The 18,815-nt window shown below is 42.1% G+C and overlaps 2 protein-coding genes across 2 annotated transcripts; both read right to left on the bottom strand.

The window, feature by feature from the left end:
* Window positions 1-6,552: 6,552 nt before the first annotated feature.
* Window positions 6,553-13,123, bottom strand: LOC139409656 (proteinase-activated receptor 2-like). Its single transcript, XM_071155074.1, has 3 exons — window positions 13,107-13,123; window positions 11,232-11,398; window positions 6,553-8,623 (listed from the first exon to the last, which is right to left on the bottom strand). Exons 1-3 carry the CDS (start codon window positions 13,121-13,123, stop codon window positions 7,548-7,550), a joined length of 1,260 nt encoding a protein of 419 aa, XP_071011175.1. The 3' UTR covers window positions 6,553-7,547.
* LOC139408531 (proteinase-activated receptor 1-like) lies at window positions 12,408-16,290 on the bottom strand. The gene is made up of 4 exons (XM_071152524.1): window positions 16,057-16,290; window positions 14,573-15,466; window positions 13,729-14,432; window positions 12,408-13,144 (listed from the first exon to the last, which is right to left on the bottom strand). Exons 1-3 carry the CDS (start codon window positions 16,115-16,117, stop codon window positions 14,011-14,013), a joined length of 1,377 nt encoding a protein of 458 aa, XP_071008625.1. The 5' UTR covers window positions 16,118-16,290; the 3' UTR covers window positions 12,408-13,144; window positions 13,729-14,010.
* Between the last annotated feature and the right edge of the window lie 2,525 nt (window positions 16,291-18,815).

An 18,815-nucleotide genomic window follows, 5' to 3' on the forward strand; every position in this document is an offset into this window, starting at 1 on the left:
TTCAAATGGAAAGGAGTAGAACAGCAAACACACACATGGCCACTGTGCCTGCTCCCCCTCTACATTTCCATATGAAATAGCCATTGGGTGCTGTTGGGGGGAGAGCAGGCCCACAACAATGGCCGGAGTTGAATGGAACAGCACTTCACCTCAGTGACTGTTCCCTCTGCTCTATACAATACATATCTGTTTATTTTATGTGATGATAAAAGGCTCATAAAATACAAATATTTTTTAAATGTTTTCTTTCACAGTGATAGTGACTCCAACTGGGAGCCCCTGGTGCCAAGGTGCCCATCCTCTACTTTTCACTGGTCATTTACATGGAGTTGGTGAAGTTAAAACCCCTAAAGGATTACTGGAAAACATCCCCACTCTATCACCTTCCCCCCCCCCCCCCCCCCCCCCCCCAATGTCATGTCCTCTACAAGGTTTTTAAATATCTCATGGGCGCTTCACATCAGTGACCGAGAAGTTGATGAGGAGAATGACAGGAGGAGAGGCACCGTAAGGTTTGACAGGCTCTGCAAAGTCAAAACAAGTTCTGCAAATTAATTACTTTAAAAACATACAATGTGATTTTCTGGATTTTTGTTTTAGATTCCGTCTCTCACGGTTGAAGTGTACCTATGATAAAAATTACAGACCTCTACATGCTTTGTAAGTAGGAAAACCTGCAAAATCGGCAGTGTATCAAATACTTGTTCTCCCCACTGTAGCTTGGACTGTAGCCTATAAAAGCCTATTCCTGCTCTTTTCCCGTGATCCATCAAACACATTTGGTGTGTCGTCATAGTGGTCTCTGACTTTTGGTCAGACCCGTTCAGGTAGCACAAACTTAAACTTGCTTCTTTTTTCAATGCTGATTTGAATGTCATTGAGAAAACAGTGAAGTGTCAAAGATTTTTCCCTTACATGTAACGGAATACATGGAATCCGTTACTCCCCAACCCTGGGTGTTGGTACTCAGCTCTGGTGAGCTCCTGCCCAAATCAAGCTCGGCTTCTTATCCCTTGTGCAAATAGCCTACAGCTGTGGCTGTCCCTAACTCATTTGTGCTGAGGGCCCGGAATATTTTATACAATGTTGAAAATTCTCTAGCACAAGCAATGGGCTGGACCCATGTTAGGGAAATACTCAAAATGTCAGTTTCATAAAAAGTTACGAGAAAAGTTATTGCGGTTACTAAAACAGAAAACTTTTTCTCTGAATAATATATTTTTGTTCTGCATACAGATATGTTTTGTCTACATTGTTGCAAAGTGGTCAAAGTAGCTGATTTGTGTCAAAAGTTGCACTGTTGCATTTACAGTAAGTAGAATGCCGGAAGTGATGTCACAATGCGTCCTTTTAGCATCTTAAGGAAATGCAATGAAAGTGAATGAAGATGGAGATAAAGGACAAAGTTGGATAGTTTAAAAAGGTATAAAAGATACAAAGTTGTATACAAACACTATTCCAGACCAATCTGTATGTTTTAAAGTTTGAATGACATTTCTAGCTTAAACAGTGTAGGAGTAGTAGCGTTGAGAACAAGTAGTATGACGAAGATATAGAATTGGACATTTGTTTTTCGTAAGTTCCATTAACAATAAGTTAGAAGTATGTTGAAGATTTAAAGTTGCGACTCTTGCATCGCAAGCCCTTAATTAAACCACAAACAATACAAGATCACACACAAACAATTAGATTTCTTATTTGAAACATTTACCATCATTTTTTTGTAATGTTCTGTAACTTTATGGCACAAATACCTTTTTAAAGATCTTAAAAAATAAAATAAAAACATGATATCCTCCAGACCAAATAAAAGTCCCATTTAGTAAATGCAATACTTGTTTGTACTAAATAGATATGTAGCGCCACCTGCTGTATGTAATGCAACATGCAGGACTGTGACAAAGTGCTGTAAATGTACTTGACTTGATGTATGTATAATTCACACCAAAACTACTTACTCTACATTAGCACCCCTAATTTGAGAAATCAAGCAGCTCTTCCATTGCTGAATCCATGGATTAGACATTCATACAAATTGACATTTCAGTAATAATGAGTATGAGCTAAAAAGTTATTGTAGTGATAATATATAGTGCATGGTGTTTCTATACAACATTGACAATGTGCATAGGCTATACATTTCACATGGCTGAGTAAATGTCTCTGCATATGAACAATGGTAACAAAACAATAATTCTACACTACAGGCATAGTGAGAACACTTAGCTTGCTTAGAAAAGCATTTCCTTGTATTGTTCACTGTGAGCGTTTTAAGAAATGGTACAATACACGAATTAACAAAGACTATTTGGTTATTAGGTAAATCCATTTGAATTCAATAACTTTTTGACAGCAACCTTTTTGATTTGAATGAAAACCTCCATACCTATTTTCCCAGTGCTCAGAAAATAACTTTTTGGAACTGAATGCCAAAACATTCAAGAGATAAAGGTGCTCAAAGTTGACTGTATTGCAAATCCCACCATACAATGAGACAATTTAAAAGCTTACAAACAGGGTTGTCAATTTTTTTTTAATACAATGTCATTGTTTACCTTAAATGTAAATTATAAAAGATTGTGAACTCCATTTTTGCTAAGAACCTCATTTACATCTGAGGTTTTTATGTTGTGCCGGCCATCGGTTGAGACACAAAATGCTCTTGAATACCGGGTGAGTGTCGCGTTTTGGCAATAAATATACTAAAATGGGAATCCAATAGAAATGTTTATTTTCAAATGTTACCACTAAAATGGTTGGAGGTCCACACATTTAAGAATGCTGACTTGAATGGGGATATCTGTTGTTTGAAATTGTACTGTCGTTCCTCCATAGGAAACTTATTGATATAATAGAAATATAGATAATAGAATAGACATCTGTGGTAGTAATTAGAAGTTCAAATTTAAATTTCAATGGTGTACCAGTAAAATTATATTGGTCTGAAGGGATAAAGTAGGTCCATTCTATGAATTCTACTACAATTATTTAACAATGACACCCACCGTGTATTCAAGAGCACGTTGTGTCTCAACTACAACATGCACGAATATGAAAAATATCAGAGTTTGAGTTTAGATAATTGACATTAAAGGTTAAGATATTAAAATTTTTGTTTTGGCATTCAGGTCTAAAAAGTCCCTTTCTGACTACCTCTTCCATTGGAAAACATGTATGGAAAGATATGTTTAAATCAAAAGGGATGTGTTCAAAAAGGGATTGAATTCAAATGGATTTACCCTTTTCACAGACCATCACACTTCATAGAAACGGTTTTGGAGACTTTAAACCTGCTTCAATAAACCAACTTCAACGGAAATATATTTAAGATAAAGATTTAAGATGTAGTAGAAAGAAAAGAAAATGATCCATTACAGTTTATTTTTCTCTTACCCTAAATGTATCTTCTTTTGGTAGTCGGGTGCAGGTCAGAAACAGCTTTGGTCCATGTCAATCAGACCAGCAGCTTCTTGCATGGTCTGAAACAAGGGAAATGTACAATATACATGCACAGTGTACAAAATAGTAGGAACATCTGCTCTTTCCATGTCATAGACTTACCAGGTGAATATAGGTGAAAGCTACAGTATGATCCCTTACTGATGTCACCTGTTAAATCCACTTAAATCAGTGTAGATGAAGGGGAGGATACATGTTAAAGTAGGATTTTTAAGTCTTGAGACAACTGAGACACGGATTGTGTATGTGTGCCATTCAGAGGGTGAATGGGCAAGACAAAGGATGAGAGTGCCTTTGAACGGGGTATAGTAGTACGTGCCAGGCGCACCGGTTTGTGTGTCAAGAACTGCAACGCTGCTGGGTTTTTCACACTCAACAGTTTCCCGTGTGTATCAATAATGGTCCACCACCCAAAGGACAACCAGCCAACTTGGCACAACTATGGGAAGAATTGGCGTCAACATGGGCAGGCATCCCTGTGGAATGCTTTTGACACCTTCTAGTCCATGCCACGACAAATTGAGGCTGTTCTAAGGGCAAAAGGGGGTGCAACTCAATATTAGGAAGGTGTTCCTAATGTTTCATAGACTCAGTGTATGTCCATTCTTCATATTTAGAGTTGGGCATAGCTAACCTAGACTTAGGAGTACCATGGTCACTGGCTATGGATGAATGTCTGGGAACGCCCCCTGGAAACTTGCCATAATCAGATCACATTGCCTGAGTGGGCCTCTCTCTCACCCATATTACATGGTTTCGAGTGTCTGTTAATTTCCACACACCTCTGGGTAATATGGTTTGGGAGTGAGTAAGCCAATAGGAAAAATGCCAATGTATGAAACACCATATTTATATGCTGCTTACAAATCTGTACTCCTTCACTAATAACATCTGCTAAATGTATGCAACCAATAAAATTAGATTTTTGATTTGATAAGCATAAAAGTAGTTCCCCTTGGCTTTCACAACCTCTCGAGTCTGAACAGGGAAGGAAGGTATGCTTGTGGCTGAGAATGCTACTTTACACAGCTCTAATCTGCTTGGTCTTCTCCAAGGATAACCCAGACAAATCTTATAGGATAGAGAAAACCTATTTCTAAATAAATCAGAGCTATGCCAATCTAGTATTGGTTCTCTTTGCCATTTTAGTTAAGGCTGCAAATTATCTCAGGGTGTAGGCGAAGGTTCTCCTATACATTCAAGATAATGATCAGAATTTCCTCTTTTCTACTTGGTAGTTATGTACACAACAGAAAGGGAACCATTGCTAAATGCCACTCGGCTGACAAAGCCAAGGCCATATCATTTTTGTTTTATGTATTTCTATTGAAAAATAAAACATTACACACAATATGTAATATTACAAATGTAATATGTACAATATTTACATTTTATTTATCAGATTAGCTTCACGAGCATATGCATAGGTGATAGAAATATCATACATTCATGGTTTACAATGCTTAGTGAAAATCTACACATCACTAACAGCTTCAAAAGGTTCTGCCTTAAAGTTCTAAAAAGGGATTACATTCTAGTTTTTTTCTACCGATTTACACAACCTGCTCCACATTTTCAAAGTGAAAGACAACGTAAAAACATTTATGAAGATGTCTTGATTGTGCAGGTCTTCACAATTACAGCTGAAAATAATTTGAAATACGATTCTACCAACCCTCTGTATTTTCAAGTAATGTGGTGGCAACATCATATTATGGGTATGCTTGTCACCGGCAGATACTGGGGAGTCTGTCAAGATCAAAAGAAAAATAAAGGAGAAATGTCCAGGTAAATACAGTGCAGTCGGAAAGTATTTAGACCCCTTCCCTTTTTCCACATTTGGTTATCTAAAATTGATTATTTATTTATTTTTTATCCTCAATCTACACACAATACCCCATAATGACAAAGCAAAAACAGTTTTGTTTTCCAATTTATATATTTAAAAAAAACAGACATTTTGCTATGAGACTTAAAATTGAGCTCAGGTATATTCTGTTTCCATTGATCATCCTTGAGATGTTGCTACAACCTGTTTGGAGTCCACCTGTGGTAAATTCAATTGATTGGACATGATATGGAAAGTTACACACCTGTCTATATAAAAAAAAAGGTCCTACAGTTGACAGTGCATGTCAGAGCAAAAACCAAGCCATGAGGTCGAAGGAGTTGTCCATAGAGCTCCGAGACAGAATTGTGTCGAGGCACAGAAATGGGGAAGGGTACCAAAAAAAAAGTCTGCAGCATTGAAGGTCCCCAAGAACACAATGGCCTCCATCATTCTTAAATGTAAAAAGTTTGGAACCAACAAGACTTCTTACTAGAGCTGGCTGCCCGGCCAAACTGAGCAGTCGGTGGAGAAGGGCCTTGGTCAGGGAGGTGACTAAGAACCCGATGGTCACTCTGACAGAGCTCCAGAGTTCCTCTGTGGAGATGGGAGAACCTTCTAGAAGGACAACCATCTCTGCAGCACTCTACCAATCAGGCCTTTATGGTAGAGTGGGCAGACAGAAGTCACTCCTCAGTAAAAGGCACATGATAGCACGCTTGGAGTTTGCCAAAAGGTACCTAAAGGACTCACAGACCAAGAGAAACAAGATTCTCTGGTCTGATTAAACCAAGATTAAACTCTTTGGCCTCAAAGCCAAGCCTCACGTCTGGAGGGAAACTGGCACCATCCCTACGGTGAAGCATGGTGGTGACAGCATCATGCTGTGGGAGACTAGTCAGTATCGAGGGAAAGATGAACGGAGCAAAGTACAGAGAGATCCTTGATGAAAACCTGCTCCAGACCACTCAGGACCTCAGAGACTGGGGCGATGGGTCACCTTCCAACAGGACAACGACCCTAAGCACACAGCCAAAACAATGTGGGAGGGGCTTTGGGACAAGTCTCTGAATGTCCTTGAATGGCCCAGCCAGAGCCCGGACCTGAACCCGATTGAGCATCTCTGGAGAGACCTGAAAATAACTGTGCAGTGATGCTCCCCATCCAACCTGACAGAGCTTGAGAGGATCTGCAGAGAAGAATGGGAGAAACGCCCCAAATACAGGTGTGCCAAGCTTGTAGCGTCATACCCAAGAAGATTTCAACAAAGTACTGAGCAAAAATGTCTAAAAAACTGTTTTTGCTTTGTCATTATGGGGTATTGTGTGTAGATTGACGAGGGGGGAAAACGATTTAATCAATTTTAGAATAAGGCTGTAACATAACAAAATGTAGAAAAAGTCAAGGGGGACAATTACAGAAATTTGAATAACAAAACACACCAGAATGGCATTCCAAGAGGTGTTGAGTGTTTCAGAGGAGTCCAGTTTCCAGCCCGACTTAAATCTGCTTGAAAATCAAAGACTATGTTTGCCTTCATCAATGATTCCCAACAAACTGCACTGAGTTTGAGCAATTTTGACAAAAACAATGGATATAATGTTACGCTAAGAGTAGGTAGAATGTTATTCAAAATGACTTTCAGCTGTAATTGCTGCCAAAGGTGCTTCCACTAAGTGTTAACTATGGGGTGTGAATACAAACAAGACATCTTTATTTTTTTCAAACATTTTCTATACTTTTTCTTTCACTTTGAAAATGTCAAGCAGGTGTTGTAGAAAATGCCATAACTGTGCAAGGGGTGTGTAGACTTTCACTAGGTACTGTATGTGAATGGCTCACTTAAAGAAGTGAAGGGTCAGTGCAGGGCACTGAGAACTCAGTTGAAAGTTTTGGAGAGCTCCGCGCTGGACCAAACTTAATGGACATCTGATTGTCTAAACGTGGAGGATGGATCAGTAACACGGAATAAAAACTATTTGCCTCATCACTCTTACTCATTTTGCCCTCTATATAAAACCAACAAAATCTCCATGTAAATATCATGTATGAGGGAAGAGAAGCCAATGTAACACTAGCACATAATATGAAGTAGTCTGGGGTTGCAACTCAGTTTAAAATGGCGCCTTTTCCATTAAAAATGATGAAACAAGTCAGGTGAAAGCAACATGGCAGATGGTCACCAGCTCTTTCTCTTTCACCTGTCCAGTACTTTAAAAACATCAGTACAGCCAACTTCCATCTCCACATGACAACCCCCTTAACAGGAGCTGCTCTGTGTTTTCCCTGAGTCTGACGTGTAGGTGCTTTTTTTCTTGGAGTACTTAAGAGCGCTGAACGAGACCCTCATCCTCGCCACGGTCCTCTCACTTCGGCACCTCAGCGTGTTCTTCACGTGCTCCCTGAACTCCTCTGAGATGAAGTAGTAGATGAATGGATCCACACAGCTGTTGAGGGCGGCCAGACACAGGGTGGTGATGTAGAAGCCGTAGCCATCGTTCACTACTCCGGCCAGCAGGAGAGAGTAGTGCACCAGCAGCATGATGTTACTGGGGGTGAAACAGACCAGGAACATGACCAGCACAGTAATGATGAGCACCACAGCCTTGCGCCGATTCTTGGAGATGCTGTTGTCCGTCATTGAGTTCCTCAGGGACTTGAGCATCAGAACGTAGGCCATCACGCACACCACAGTGGGAACTACAAATCCCAGGGTTCCCATGGTCAGAAAGTAGCCGACGGCCATGCTAATCTGGCTGGGCCGGATAACGTCGTGGCAGGTGGTGATGTTGAGGTTGGTCACCTTGACTGTCTGGTCATAGAGGTAGAGAGGGGTGGTCAGCAGCCAGACCCCCACCCAGACTGCGACCGAGACACCGATGGCTACATGGTTGTTCCTACAATCCTGGGAGAGGGGGTAAACAATGGCCCAGTAGCGCTGGACACTGATACAGGTGATGAAGAGGATGGAGCAGTACATGTTCCCATAGAAGAAGCCCACCAGGACTTTACACAGCCTCTCTCCATAGATCCAGTCGTTACCGTTGAAGTGGTAGGCGATCTTCAGAGGCGTCCAGATGACAAAGAGCAGGTCAGACAGAGCCAGGTTGGCCATGTAGATGGCGGAAGGGTGCTTCTTCTTGGTCCTGAACAGGAAGACCCAGATGGCCATGGTGTTGGTGGGCAGCCCCACAGCAAACACCACTATGTAGACGATGGGGAGGAACACCGTGGTCAAATGACTGTCCAGAACCATGAGGGCCGTCAGGGAGACCCCTACCCCCTCCATTGTCTCGTTCCCTGAGAATCCTCGGTCGTCAACGGCAGCATTACGCTCTGAGAAAGAGGTGATTATAAACAGGGCTGTTTAAGGACTTCCAACAATGAGGTTAGAATGTATGCCATTTGAATACAATAGACATTTGTGACTTATTTACTTCGCTGTCAGGTAGATGCCTCAATTATTACTTTTTTATTGTACTTATGTAAACTATATCAAAAGTAAACATTTATTTGAAATCAACTAATAAGACGCCAGATGGGTAAACAAAAAGTAGGAACAAGGAGAATAAGGATAAGCTTAAAATGGGCAATGTCTACTTAACTCAACAACCAAAAACACATACTGTATTTAAGTGTAGCTTTCTTTATGGACCAGAAAAAGTTATTTCTGGTCATCAAAGTTAGCTGGCTAACTCATTGATCCTGCTTTGTAGTATACCCCTTAGTGGTAATTTTCAGTTTAAAAAGTCTCAATAGTGTATATGATGGTGTTCCTTCATGTGGGCATTCCTCCATCTGAGTTTTTCAGGGGGCAAATGACACAGTCAACCGGTGTCCTAGCTAGCTACCGGTGTCACTCCCAGTGACACTGGTACTGTCCCTCCCAGTCTGCCACCTAGCTAGCACACAGTGTCCTTCGCTCCCGCCTGCCGAACATCTACCCTCGCTGTTATCAGAACTGCGGGAAAGCAGTGACCGACAGGCAGGGGTGAAGGTCACGGTCTACCGGTATCCTAGTTATTGCCAGCTAACTATCTATCCCCCCTGCTGTGTACCAGAGTCTAGCTAACGAGCTAGCATCCAGTGTCCTAAACACCTGCCGAACACCTACAACACTGACCCTCGCCGTCATTAACAGAACTGCGGGAAAACAATGACTGACAGGCGGGGGCAAAGTACACAGTCTACCGGTGTGCTAGCTAGCTATCTCTCCCGCATGCTGTGTAACAAGTACTAGCTTGCTAACTAGCACCCAGGTTCCTAAACACCTGCTCTCACCCTTGTTAACAGAACTGCTGGAAAACAGTGACTGACAGGCTGGGGCAGAGGACAGTATCTACAATTGTCCTAGCTAATTATAAACTGTTGTTGCCTCCGCCTCTTTTTCTGTGGGGTTTATTGGCCGTTGGCATCCAACGATATGGTGCATTACTGCTACCTACTGTATTGGAGCGACCCTGCTGTTGCTGTGTACCAGAGTCCTAGCTTTTAAAAAAATGTACCAGTAGAAGTACCCCATATATAAAAAAGTTATGGACACCCCTTAACATTTGTGGATTCGGCCATTTCAGCCACACCAGTTGCTGACAGGTGTATAAAATTGATCACACAGCCATGCAATCTCCATATACAAACATTGGCAGCAGAATGGCCTTACTGCAGAGCTCAGTGACTCTCAACATGGTACCGTCATAGGATGCCACCTTTCCAACAAGTCAATTTGTCAAATTTCTGGCCTGTTAGAGCTGCACCGGTCAACTCTATGTGCTGTTATTGTGAAGTGGAAACATCTAGAACCAACAACGGCTCATCCACGAAGTGGTAGCCCACACAAGCTCACAGAATGGGGCTGCCGAGTGCTGAAGCGCGTAGCGCAAAAATCATCCGTCCTCGGTTGCAACACTCACTACCGAATTCCAAACTGCCTCTGGAAGCAACGTTAGCACAATAACTGTTCGTTGGGAGCTTCATGAAGTGGGTTTCCATGGCCGAGCAGCCGCACACAAACCTAAGATCACCATGCACAATGCCAAGCGTCGGCTGGAGTGATGTAAAGCTCGCCAACATTGGACGGGAGCAGTGGAAACGCGTTCTCTGGCGTGATGAATCACGCTTCACCATCTGGCAGTCCGAAAGACTAATCTGGATTTGGCGGATGCCTGGAGAACTCTACCCTCCCCGATACATAGTGCCAACTGTAATGTTTGGTGGAGGAGGAATATTGTCTGGGGCTGTTATTCATGGTTCGGGCTAGGCCCCTTAGGTCCAGTGAGGAGAAATCGTAACGCTACAGCATTCAATGACATTCTAGACCATTATATGCTTCCAACATTCAACAGTTTGTGGAAGGCCCTTTCCTGTTTTGTCGAGATCGGTGTGGAAGAACTTGACTGCCCCACACGCACAGAGCCCTGACCTCAACCCCATCGAGCACCTTTGGGATGAATTTGGGACGCTGACTGCGAGCCAGGCCTAATCGCCCAACATCAGTGCTCGACCTCACTAATGCTCGTGGCTGAATGGAAGCAAATCCCCAGAGCAATGTTCCAACATCGAGTAGAAAGCCTTCCCAGATGAGTTCAGGGGGACCAAATCCATATTAATGCCATGATTTTGGAATAACATTTTTTAAATAAAAAATGCAAGATGATTTGTAGATAGTGCAGGCGACTGCTTACTGACTTGTCGCAGCAATGTTGAACAAGCCCATTGCCATGTGGGATGATGTCATCACTCATTGATGCTTTGAGGTTTGTAACCACACCGATATTGGAAATATCATCACATTTTGTGGTATTTCATAAACTCTGCATTCAAAGCAATCAGATCGAGGGAATCCGACACGATAAATTGTCCAAAGCAATAAAGAATATCCTAACGTGTATCTGAACGGTGGAAAAAAACAAATAACGAGAAATAGAGGGGGAAAGCCTTCTCTTACCATTTTTCTGAGACAGACAGAGATCGACGCAGGTCAATAAAAATATAAGTTTTAACCAATGTGGCTGAAAACCCATGTTAACTTCCACAAAACTTTCCAACATTGATCTATCTGCGATGTATGAAGGGTGTTGAATGCTTATACACGCGTTTGTGTATTCCTTTTGTCTGTGCGACGTTGAAGTAAACGGAAGAGGTAGGGTACCACACCCCTTCCTTACATAACAGGTGAGAAGAAAAAAACCTGCGGAATGTTATAAGACACGTGACCATGCACACCTGTGTTGTTCAGGCTGACTGCCTGAGCAGATGTTGCCCTCAGACACTGATCTAAGGTCAGTTTTATATTTTTCCACCTAGGCTTGAAGTTGAGGAAGGTATAAACTAATCCTAGAGCTGTGCCTTTAACTACCAACTGCAGAAAAACGGATGTGCAAATGTGCCTCCTTTACAAGCATAGGCCTAATGAAATGTATAGCTCAGCACTGTGGTAGAGTAGGTCTAACAGCATGTGTAGTAGGTAGGCTAGTTAATAGTGGGATAGCATTTCAGTGGAAAAGAGGAGTGCATCAAGAATATTTCCTCACAGTTAAAGAATATGATTCCCTGTCTGCTGATGTCTCCTGCCCTCTTTGTCGTTATGTTCCCAGTTGCAACACAGAGCAAAGGTTTATGAGACTAACGAGAAAGTGGTGTGTCTTGCATCAGGTCCAGTGTACTCAGGGCAGGCTCAGTGGAAGTTACAATAGTTTGATCTTTTTGTTTGAGTTAGTCACTAGCATCTCTGTTTGGTCCATAAAACAGAGCAGATGGCTATTTGCTTGAGGACTCTCGGGTGATTTTCTCTTTCTTTGTACAGGTGAAACGGAGGAATGGAATGGAGAGGAATGGTGGTGATGGGAAGAAAGGACAGGAAGTAACAATGTTATCTGGCCTATTGTCTTCAAATCATAATGGAAATGAATTATCTAAATGAAAAGGTTTAATGTGGAATTAATTTGGTCAACTACCTTAAATTATGAGGCAAAATTGGTGAGTCACTGCCAGTGTGTGTGCATAAACATGTATTACTCAATATTTCAGCTATTCACAATGCCTCTGTGTCCATTATTTATAGTCCTTAAATTCATTTTAAAGAAATTAAACCACAAACAAAATATACATCATCACACACAAAAAAATCAGATAGCTTTATTTGAAACATTTACCATTGTTTTTTGTAATGTTCTGTAACAGTATGGTACAAATACCATCTTTAAAACCATTTAATATTTTTGTTCATTTAATGTTATCCTCCAGACCAAATATAAATTCCACTGAATACTTGTTTGTACTAAATAGATATGTAGCGCCACCTGCTGTACGTAATGCAACATGCAGGACTGTGACAAAGTGCTGTAAATGTACTTGCCTTGATGTATAATTCACACCAATAGGGGGCATCACAGCACTTCTTACTCTCAAATTAGTACCGCAATACGTTATATTTCTATCGTTGCGTGCGCAAGTGTCTGTGCGCAGCATAGTACCTGCTCTGACGCGTTTTGCTCGACTTGTCTGGGTATTTGAGTAGTCAAGCAGCTCTTCCAATTCTGAATGCATAGATTATACATTCACACAAATGGAATATTTAGTAATAATGAGTGTGAGCTAAAGTTATTTGAGTGATAATATACACACAGTGGTCAGTTTATTAAGGTACACCACCTCGGCTTCCCTCCTACGCCTGTATCACTGTACACCATTCAATGTCTGCTTTTATTATGTTTACCCATCTACCAATCGGTGCCCTTCTTTTTCAAGGTATTGAAAAACCTCCCTGGTCTTTGTGGTTGAATCTGTGTTTGAAATTCACTGCTTGACTGAGGGACCTTACAGATTAGGTACATCCATCTTGTACCAGGTCGGACCCCCCTATGAGGTACTCATTCAAAATTCATGTTAAACACTGGCATTGCACACAGTGAGTCCATGCAACTTGTAACGTGACATGTTAAGCACATTTTTAGGCTTGCCATAACAAAATAATTGAATACTTATTGAATTAAAAATGAAAAGATGAAATGTCTTGAGTCATTTGTAAAAGTTTCTAAAAACATTGCAGCAGACGACCATACTGGGTTCCACTCCTATCAGCTAAAAACAAGAAGAAGTGGCTTCAGTGGGCACGTAATCACCAACTCTGGAATATTGATGAGTGGAAAAACATTGCCTGGGCCGACGAATCCCGGTTCCTGTTGCATCATGATGATGGCAAAGTCCAGATTTGGCGTAAGCAGCATAAGTACATGGCCCTATCCTGCATGGTGTCAATAGTACAGGGTGGTGGCTGTGGTGTAATGGTGTGGGGAATGTTTTCCTGGCACACGTTAGGTCCCTTTATACAAATTGTGCAACCTTTCTATATCCCAAATATTTCAGGCTGTTCTGGAGGCTTAGGGGGGTCCGACCTGGTACAAGAATGGGTGTACCTAATAAACTGCATGGTATTTCTATACAACATTGACAACATAGTGCATATACAACGTGTATATCTCTTCTTCATATTTACAGTTGGGCATAGCTAACCCAGACCTATGGATGAATGTCTGACTGAATTCATCATACAAGCCAAATCCATTCTTTCTCCTCAGAAATAGCCTAGCTTTGATCCATGTCTATCTGTCAGACCAGAAGCATCTTAAACTGTCTGAAACAGTGGAAATACAGCATACACTAAATATATATTTGTAATTTTTGTCAGTGAAAAAGAAACAGCTCTCTGTGTCTCCATCCATCCATCAGACCAGGAGTTTCTTGTACTGGCTGCTGAGGCTGGCCTGGAAGGTATCCACCTTAGTAATCCTAGTGCTGGTCCTCGTGCTTATTCTGGTCCTGGTGCTGGTCCTGGAGGAACCAGAGGATGAGGCCAGACTCTTCCTTCCCTCAGCGACCGCCTGGCATCCCAGCGCCCCCTCCAGCTGCCTCTGGCACTGGGACGAGCCAAAATAGTAGACCAGGGGGTCCAGGCAGCAGCTGATGCTCCCCAAACATAGTGACACGAGGTAGGCCACGTGGGTAGCGTCCGGCTCCCCACCCACCTGCCCAGCGATCTGGAGGTAGTGAGCGAGGAGAATGGAGTTGGTGGGTGTGAAACAGACCACGAACACCACAAGCACGGTGACCGCCATCACCACAGCCCGCGTCTTCTGCCTTGAACGGCCTAGATCAGATCAAATTACAATGGAAAATATTATTATCCTCTAATGAGATGTATTTTTTAAACAGACCTGCTGCATCAAGATTAAGAAACAGATTAGCCAAATTAAGTACATTATGTCTGGTTCACTGGTTTGTATTTACCAACAACACCGCACGGAGCCTTGTTGAGCACCTGCACCACCCGGGAGTAACAGGTCACCATTACGAACAGCGGCAGGAAGTAGAGGGTGCAGGAGAGTGTAGGAAAGAAGAAGACGTATTGCTCCTCTAACAGCTCCAGGTCCTGGATGTCATGGCAGGTGGTGATATCCAGTGGGTTGTAGTAGACTGTCTGCTGTGAGAGGACAAGAGGCAGCGAGCCACCCACAGCCAGGATCCACATGGCGCTACAGGCCAAGGCGGCGTTGCGGGGGCTCCTCCAGGACAGGGAGTTGATGGGGTAGGCCACTGCCAGCAGGCGGTCCACGCTGACACAGGTCATGAGGAGGATGGAGCAGTACATGTTGCAGTAGAAGGCCGCAGTGACCAGGCGGCACAACCCCTCGCCGAAGCCCCAGTCATTGCCATTGTAGTGGTAGACGATCTTGAAGGGCAGCAGCAGGGCGAACAGCAGGTCGGCGGCTGCCAGGTTCAGCATGTAGATCACTGCTGGCTTCATGGGCCGGATCCGTTGGGCAAAGGTCACCATGGCAACAATGTTAAGAGGCACGCTGATGAGGAAGATGAAGGTGTAAAGCGTTGGGATGAAGATGGTAGAGAGGTGGCCTGTGAGGAAGTTGTTGGCCATAACAGAGATGGTGTAACCCCAGACTTCTGTAGCATTCCTGGCAGAGCTCAGTTCCAATGGTCTCAGTCTGGACCCATTTATAAACCCTACTCTCTCTCCCGGTCCGGACACATTGTTTAGTCCAACTCCAGTCCCATTACTGTCTATGTCTGGGTAGTAGTCCAGTAGGTCTAGATCTATTGGCTCGTCTGTGACCACGGACCCTTCCGAAACTAACCTCCTGGCAAAGGTCCTCACGATGGAGGTGCCTGTGGAGAAAAACAATAGAGTCAGTCACACATGGGAATAGGTGTGTAGCACTGCAGTCTACATTGTAATAGTCATAGAGCTCAGTGTTATGGAGGACCTGAAACAGACTGTTTGAAGTTCCTATAGGATCCCTTTGAAAATGGGGTGACTATAATGTGTGTCCTGAAAATGAGAGGCGCTACATGGGTATTGGAACAACTTTCTTTAAAATCTACTTTTCGTTGTTGATAAAATGCTGGTTCTGTCAATAAATTGGTGTTCAACAAGACCACTTCTAAAATCCTATCGCAATACATTTCAACCTGTTTTCTTGCATCATAAAAAGGAGAGTTATTTCAGACAAGAAAAGTAAAGGATAAAATGTATACTTTGGAATATGTAACTGTCTGTAAATGTTTCATGAATACTACACATAATACTTTATGTTGCTACGGTTATAAGTCACCGTGCCACACCGACCCGCTTATCATAGAATTACACTTTTCCAAAAAATAGTCTATGGCTTTAATTCAGGTAGGGCCTAAAAGTGTAGGCTACACATTCGTTGTATGTAATACATTTTATCACGGATCAGGCGAATTCTACTCACCGTTAAAAACGCCTGAAACCGCATGCACGCCTGCCAGGAATAGAACGGCTTTGAAAAACATTCTCGCAGAACTGTAATGAAGTCCAATAAAGATGAACAGATTTACTAATGTAGCCTAAAGCGTTTATTCTAGATCTGAACACGTATTATTATCAACCTGTATGTATGTTTGGTCTCCTTCTCTGTTGCTGCATAGAGAACTAACTGTCGCTTTCAGACAGTTTACGCCTCCCCAGTCCATCCGTGACGCAGAATATGGAAATTGTCCAGCGTGGCGCGCGTTCCTATCTTCTGATGTCATCACTTGAGTCAACGACTGGACTAACTTTCACATGGGTCGACAGTTAACGTTGAATGGAATTACTGAATGGAGATCAATGCTGTTTTCTTGTTAGGACAACTGTTAAATAGAAGATGTAACTTTTCTTTACACTTGCGGTTCCAGTTATTGCCTACTTTTTATTTGTATTATTATCATTAAAATGAATGTTCGATATGAACACAGACAGGTGCAGTACACAGTACACCTATACTCCTAGTTTCTGACAAGAGGAGATAATCATATTTTTAAACAATTTCATTAAACTAAAACGCTTTTGAGATGATATGAATATTGAAGAATGCTGTTTGTCAGTTTGATATGTTTTGTTTAGTGAGGTTGTGCTTGCTGATGATTATATAAAGATGTATTTCCTCAATTTTGTGCAGATCTGACATTGATAATGGTCAGCATCAGGAGTTTCCAGGAAATGGCCAATTGTGATGTTCAAGAGCGAAGGGGGGGGGGGGGTATAAGAATGGACAGGAAGTCATTTGGCGAGGAATTACTTTCTGTAAAAGCAGACTCCTAATGGCCTCAAGACAACAGTTGCAGCTGAGTCTCCTATGGTACTGCAGAGCACATTTATAACAATGATTAAATCAGTGGTCCAAAGCTGTGGGACAACACATTATTGTATAATGTACTTGATAATGTAATTTATAAGCCGCTATAATTTATTAAAATCAAAATGTCTGGGTTTAGTGTGATTCTTGTAAGAACCAATTTATGCTTAATCCGAAAATGTGGTCGGAGGCGCCATTGAGTTCCATAGCGCATCACCGTGCGCCTCAAATTTTGTAACAATACGGAGGGCTGACCTGACTTCTGCAGAGGCCGTAAATGCTGCATAGACAATGCAGACAGCAGATTGACCATGTAACCCTTTAAGAGGAATGCATTTGATGTTGACCTCGCTCAAGCATTTAAAAACCCCTCTGTTTCCTGTCTATTTCCAGAGGCTGGTTTTCCTTGGGAAAGTAAACTGACCTTGCTGTTTAGAACTAGCCCCATCCCAATGTTCTGTCTGCCTGTCAAGGTTCAGAACAAAGTATTCAGCTTAAAGAATCCTCCAACAATCATGATGAACATTGTTTCTAGATTATTAAATTAGTGTAAAACTAAAACTAAGTTTGGATTTTCTGCAATCACCTTCTGTGATTAATGCCTTGAGTTTTTCCCAATTGTTTACACACTAAAATTGGAACTTGAAACGCAATCACCGAAACCTGAAACTCATGTACCAAATCCCTAAAACAAATCTGCAAAATTGCAAGCACAATTCCTGCTTTACACTCAGTTCTCAATTTGCAATTGCGCTGACAAGGTAAAAATCTGTCATTCTTGCCCTGAACAAGGCAGTTAACCCACTCTTTCCCTGTAGGCTGTCATTGTAAATAAGAATTGGTTCTTCATTAACTGACTTGCCTAGTTAAATAAAAAAATATGCAAAAGTTCTCTACATTAGGCACAAATTTAAAATATATGTAGTCCCTTTGGAAAGCAACGCCAATCACAATGCCAAACTCTATGTATCAATTGGCAACACCCACTCCTCACAGGTGTAAACACTAGTTGCTGAATTGTTCACATAGAAATCAGAGCTTTAGCACTTTAAAAGGCCACAGATTAGCTTTCCTGTTTTGGAGGAAAATGGAAGTCAATGATGAAGCAAGAGCTAGAGGTGAAGAAGTTAGAGGACGAGGATGAGGAAGGACAGTTGTCTCAGACGAGATCAGGGCCACATTGGTTGACCAGGTGCTCAACCAGGGATTGAGTATGAGGGAAGCTGGGCAGAGAGTTCAGCCCAACCTGAGCCACTATACAGTTGCATCTATCATCTGTACATTCAGAAATGACAACCAGTAAGTTACTACCTACCATCTACACTATGCTCTTTATGTACAGTGCCTTGCGAAAGTATTCGGCCCCCTTGAACTTTGCGACCTTTTGCCACATTTCAGGCTTCAAACATAAAGATATAAAACTGTATTTTTTTGTGAAGAATCAACAACAAGTGGGACACAATCATGAAGTGGAACTACATTTATTGGATATTTCAAACTTTTTTAACAAATCAAAAACTGAAAAATTGGGCGTGCAAAATTATTCAGCCCCCTTAAGTTAATACTTTGTAGCGCCACCTTTTGCTGCGATTACAGCTGTAAGTCGCTTGGGGTATGTCTCTATCAGTTTTGCACATCGAGAGACTGACATTTTTTCCCATTCCTCCTTGCAAAACAGCTCGAGCTCAGTGAGGTTGGATGGAGAGCATTTGTGAACAGCAGTTTTCAGTTCTTTCCACAGATTCTCGATTGGATTCAGGTCTGGACTTTGACTTGGCCATTCTAACACCTGGATATGTTTATTTTTGAACCATTCCATTGTAGATTTTGCTTTATGTTTTGGATCATTGTCTTGTTGGAAGACAAATCTCCGT

This window comes from Oncorhynchus clarkii, chromosome 5, assembly GCF_045791955.1.
Source record: "Oncorhynchus clarkii lewisi isolate Uvic-CL-2024 chromosome 5, UVic_Ocla_1.0, whole genome shotgun sequence".
NCBI lineage: Eukaryota > Metazoa > Chordata > Actinopteri > Salmoniformes > Salmonidae > Oncorhynchus > Oncorhynchus clarkii.